This window comes from Poecilia mexicana, unplaced genomic scaffold (genome assembly GCF_051168715.1).
Source record: "Poecilia mexicana isolate PSO_F unplaced genomic scaffold, ASM5116871v1 scaffold_22, whole genome shotgun sequence".
In the NCBI taxonomy this organism is placed as follows: domain Eukaryota; kingdom Metazoa; phylum Chordata; class Actinopteri; order Cyprinodontiformes; family Poeciliidae; genus Poecilia; species Poecilia mexicana.
The window spans coordinates 23433053-23439005 of record NW_028263391.1 but is presented as its reverse complement, the minus strand read 5'-3'; the positions used below and the strand labels follow the sequence as shown (position 1 = coordinate 23439005).

The following is a 5953-nucleotide window of genomic DNA, read 5'->3' as shown; positions in this document are numbered from 1 at the left end:
TTGTCTGCATTTTTAATTCCATGAATATTTGTGGGTCTGTATTTTTCTATTGTTATTGTATGTATATGTAATATCTATTTTTTATGAAACAGAAAATTAGCCAAAGCCTTTTTGAAGGATAATGTTGGATAAAAATATTTAAAACTGTCTTAGCTAAGCATCTCTGACCAAATGAAACCCTTATACATATCGAGTCTCATGGAAAGGATTCTTCAGGTTGACGGAAATGTTCTCGATTTCAAACTACTACTTGCACCATCAACTCTAGAACAGAACCAGCAATAGCGGGCATTGCTAACGAAAAATAACTAACTCTAAACATTAATCACGGACAATATTTTTGGTTACAAAAGCTTAAATATTGTTTTACTAACACTGACGTTCTACGCCAACAGTATTTAGTGAAAGCTAATGCGCTAACTTAAAATCATATCCGAGCACCGATTAAATTTTTACATCATTTGCATGCGCTGCCGTATCCTTGCATATTATATTATCTCTTTCTATACTGTCCGTTTTTTTCTGTTTGAAATGTTATTGGTGAGGGAACGCGAGAGGAAGCGGAAATGCTTTGTAAACAGTTTTTGACACCTTCAAAATAAGAGCATGCACATAAACGGCTAACGGCTTTAAGATGTCAAACTTTATTCAACCTAAAGTTTATATAACTTTAGGTTGGTATAAATTTGCTCTTTATTTGGGAGAAGCTGAGTGGGCTTTAAGTAGTCCAATCCCATCGCAGACAGCTCTCAGTTTTACCTTAATTTCTTGGAGAAACACAAATAACAGACTTTTCTCTCCACGTGGCTCTAAAGGTATTTTTTCCATGCAACCATTTTGAACATCTTACCTCAGCAGAAACGTTTGGCCCAATGAGTATTTTCAACTTGTGCATTGCCCACTTGCATCCCCAGCATATCCCTGGAAGCTGAAACCAAGAGTTGGAAAAAATTTAAATCATAAATCCATCATTAAATTTATTTCACTAGAACAGAATTAGCCCTGGCTTTCACAAGTGTTTATATTTCAAAACAGAACCGCATAAAATGCATTTTCAATCCCAACCCGGACTCTGTTTGGACCGTTTCTCTTTTCAGCTCCGGAATGGCCGCCATCTTTGTTTTTGTATCACTGGCTCCACTTAAAGATGACAAAAATACTTTACCCTGTGCTGGATGGAGGCCAAATTACAACGATAAATGAAGGTCTAAAACGACATCATTATTTAATAGAGGAGAAGTTGAAGCCGATTAGATGAATGAGCGCTATTAAGGTGAAACTTTAAGGTGGATTTCTAATGTTTAATTCAAAACAGAACCGCATAAAGTGCATTTTGAATCCCACGTTGTCAGAGAACGATGAATTTTGAAAATGTATTGTAGCACCCTCAAGGATTTCCCGTTCAAGTGTATGCGTCCGCCATCTTTGTTCCTGTACCAACGGCGCCCCCTGCTGGATGGCGGCCATACAACACTTAAAAAAGGTTCAACTGGACTTTAATTAATTAATTGATTGGAACTAATTTTAAGTTAATAGACGATTTGTGGACAATTAATCGTAACTCGGTTAATTATTCGCATCCCTAATGCAGACTCTTTCTTATGGTGGAGGCATGACCTTTGACCTTATCTAAGAATTATAAAATGAAGCCTGAAGTTCTTTGGATGCTGTTGTATTACTTTTCCCACAAGGCCATTTAGGTTAGAAATTTTTCTCCCATTAATTTCATAGTATTTGACTAATATTTAAATTGATTTGATGTTATGAAACATAAACATGCAAAAATAAATAAATAAGAAGGAGTGATTAGAAAAAAACTGACACAATGATGTGAAATAAAGCAATTTGTCTGCCAACTTTATTTGTTTCAGAAAGAAAAAGTTTTCAGATGAAGATATGCTTTAGTTAAAGGAAGCTAAGAAAAGTTAATTATTTGCTGTTTGAAGGCGTTCAGCTGCATAAAGCTCATTATGTTTCTCTGGTTGTCAGTTGACTTCTCTGATTTCGATGCGTCGCAATTCTTGTTTGTTTGGATAGAAGATCATTTCCAGATCCTTTGGCCTGTCGATAAAACACAAACAAAAATGAACAAATTAAAGTGTTGCAGTGAAAAACTCTAAAGCTGATCTGTGTGGGACTCACTTGCACGCTCCGACGTTGACACAAATCGTTCTGACATCATCAGTTGTCGTCAGCTCCTCAATCAGGACTCCAAGGTTTGTGTTCACAAATTTACGGCACTTTGATTTTAGTAATCCAATCCCATCGCAGACGGATCTCAGTTTTGCTTTAATGGCCTGGAAAAATACAAACAACATGAGAGTTTTTTCTCTCCACGTGGCTCTGGTGGGATTTTTTGCTGCATGCAGCCATTTTGAACTTTTACCTCCGCAGTGGCGTTTGATCCAAGTTGTTTTTTCAACTTGTTCAAAGCCCATTTGCATCCCCAGCACATTCCTGGAAGCTAAGCAAGAGTTGGAAAAATAAGAGTTTAGAAAATATCTAAATTTATTTCACCTCACACAGAATTAATCCAAGTTTTCATTTAAATCTACTTAAAACCACTGTAAATAAACTAGGTTGGGTAGTATCTAGTCACATTAACTCACATTTGCTTGAGTAAAGTTTTGGAAAAGTTACTCTTATTAGAGTAAAATATCTGGATACTCGACCCACTGAGAGTAACTTCACTGAATAAGAAGAAGTTTGTTTTAATCAAAAATTCACTGGAAACAAATACAGACGTGCAGTTTTAGCTAAGGTTTCATATTGAAATTCATTTCAGTTTTTTTTTTGCTTGATTTTATTATTTTGGAATTATATTATCCATCCATCCATCCATTTTCTAACGCCTTGTCTGTAGTGGGGTCAGGAGGTGCTGCTGCCTCTCCAGCTAACATTTCGGGTGAGAGGCGGGGTCACCTGGACAGGCAGTGGAATTATATTATTCATATAAAATTTTCACTTAGGTTATTAAAATACCAAAAAAGACACTTAAATTTATACTATAGTTCATATAATGATATGTCTTTTAAATAATATAAAGTTTTTGACTTGAAATTCATAAAATTTCTAAAAGTGGACAATTTTTTATTTTTTTCTTGAAATATCTGATGTAAGTTTTTTTTTCCCAAGAAAGTTTTTGAGATTAACCTAAAATGTCCGATGTTTTATCTTTAGAAAATTTCTGAAATAAATCAAAAAATTTCTTTAAAAAAAATTTCCAAAAACATTTTGACTTTTGAAACTAAAAACTTTTTTTTCTAGAAATTTTCTGAGATTATTTTCAAATTTCCTGAGTTTTTTCTAGCAATGTTTAACTTTTCAAACCTAAAATTTTTTGTTTTTTCTAGAAGATTAAATTAATCTCAAGAATTTAGTTTTTACAAGCACATTTTTGACTTTTCTGACTCAAAAATTTCTTGTTTTTTATAGTATTTTGGCAGAAATTTACTCCTTTTTTTCTATCTGCAATGGCCCTGTTGCTGTTGTAAATATTACATAATATTACATATTTTCTTAGATTGTGGTGGGAAAATTTTGTGGGATTTACAAAGTCATAATATGTCATCTGATAATAAAAAATTCCACTCAAATAGAACTAAAATCAGAAAGTATGTTGCAGCATTTGTGTTAAACAATTTGTTGTTTACATGTTTTTGTAGCATTCTGTGGCGCTTTTAGCAAGAAGCTAACGCTATTCATGACATTAACTTTTTTCTGGTTTAACAAAAAACTGCCTGTTTCAGTTGCATATCTTTTAAAAAATCCTTTGTTATGGATACAATAGAAATTGGAAAACAATACTTCCAGAATAATTTGAACCAAATTTTAAAATATCCTTACCCCTTGAACGTCAGGTTCTCCCAGCTCATCACCATCATCATCATCATCGATCCTGATCTTTAGGCTTCTTCCTTGGACCATCCAGACTGTGCAAAGATTAATCAGTTAGATTAATGCAAACTTAATTTAATGTAAATTTAGAAAAAAAAGCACATACTTGAACATGCCAGAAAGATGCACAGAAGGAGGAATGAGCGGTTCTCCATTGCTGACTGTCAGCTGAGTCCTCTGGAGCAAAGTCGGTCCGCAGTATTTATGTCTGATGGAGGTGAAGGAGGTGGATGTGCATGCAAAAAGTCATTAGCAAAAAGTCATAACACCTTCCCCCTCTTCTTTAAAGGGGTGGAGGTGTTAGGATGGTGGTCTTCTTTGTTCCATTCAGTCATTGCTGTTAAAAGAAATGAGGGCATTGGTTTAACAGCTATTTTTTATTCCCTTATTAATAGTCACTATCTTCATTTCTAAGCTCAAGAAGTCATTTAATAGACAAATATTTAAAATAAACTCTGTAAGATAACATTACTGTTGGAAAATGTATCCTCGGTACACAAAGGAGCATTAACACAGATCCTTCCTATCAGGCCACAAACAGTTTTACTCAATTCAAATAACATTTTGCTGGTATTTAAACATCTCTGTTACACTGTTTTTCTTCTACATATATTGTAAATATGCTATTGTCTTTTAAAGAACAAATTAACATATTTACACTGCAAAAACACAAATTTTACCAAATATGTTTAGTCTAGTTTCTATTGCAAATATATTATTACACTTTAAATGAGACAAAACTAACTTACAAGTAACATTTCGGCAAAATATAGGCGTTTGTTTTAAGTAAATAATTCCTGAATATTAATGAAGAAGTACTGGTTCTACTGGCAGATCATTTAACTTATAACATGGGAAAAATGTCTTGTTCTGAGTGAAATAATGTGCCAATGGAACTAGCACTTTATTATCAATATTAAGGAGTTGTATACTTTAAACAAGCCTCTATATCTTGTTGAAAAGATGGATGGTTGTAAGTTAATTTTGTCTTATTTCAAGTGTACTAAGATATTTGTACCAGAAGCTAGTGCACAAATATTTGGTAAGATGTCATATTTGTGCATAAAGATATATAAAAAAGAGAAAACAATGGGATTTTAATATTAATTGAAGAAGCTTCATTGGAGTCTAGCTTCATGAAAAGAAGCAAAATGTGAAGTTCCTAGTCAGACACAATTTAGGTGAGAATGTTGGTTAAAAAGCAGTTGGGTGAATGAGTCATCTCAGACATCATATGGTTTCTGAGGAAAAGACACCATAAGATTCAACTTAAAATCATTATTAAAAACAAACAGTATGTGATGGTTATTTGTTCATATTCAATGCCAAATGACAGCACAAGATCCAGACTACAAAGACAGGAATGGGTAGGTCTGTGACTGTTTTGAGAAAAGGCAATACAATAATAATAATAATAATAATAATAATAATAATAACCATAAAATGCTACATTTAGTCTGTCACAGTCAATGAAAACATAAATATTAGATGGGTTGATAGATACCCGATATGCAGAAACAACAAGAGACTCAGGCTGGGTAACCTTGGTAGCGCTAAAGCTAATGCTAACGCTAAGCTAGCAACCCTAGAGTAAATTATAATACAGTTTTTAAAAGTGTTTATACTTTTGCTTAAACATATTTCCAACAATATATGTGATGGATGGATGGATGGATGGATGGATGGATGGATGGATGGATGGATGGATGGATGGATGGATGGATGGATCCATTCAGTGAAATGGTTTATAGTTTTAAAATGTTCTTTTACCAATAAAAACTAGAAAATGTAACATCTATTTCTATCTCTACCAGAGCTGAAGATTTAAACATTAAATATTTAGTCAATTTTTTCCAATATTCTTGAATCTGTCAGACTGAATTAAGATTTGATGGATTAATGTCTGATTTAAAGTCTCTCCTTGTTGTGTGTCTTGGTCTTCATGATGCCATTTGTTCTTTAATATCCATCCATCCATCCATTTTCTTACACCCTTGTCCCTAGTGGGGTCAGGAGGGTTGCTGGTTCCTCTCCAGCTTCGTTCCAGGCGCGAGGC

The 5953-nt window shown here is 33.7% G+C and overlaps 1 protein-coding gene across 1 annotated transcript; it reads right to left on the bottom strand.

The window, feature by feature from the left end:
• Positions 1-1833: 1833 nt before the first annotated feature.
• On the bottom strand, positions 1834-4154 carry LOC148152855 (antimicrobial peptide NK-lysin-like). Its single transcript, XM_088002476.1, has 5 exons — positions 4004-4154; positions 3847-3932; positions 2387-2464; positions 2143-2297; positions 1834-2061 (listed from the first exon to the last, which is right to left on the bottom strand). The coding sequence occupies exons 1-5, from the start codon at positions 4050-4052 to the stop codon at positions 1986-1988; spliced, it is 444 nt and encodes a 147-aa protein (XP_087858602.1). The 5' UTR covers positions 4053-4154; the 3' UTR covers positions 1834-1985.
• Positions 4155-5953: the final 1799 nt, after the last annotated feature.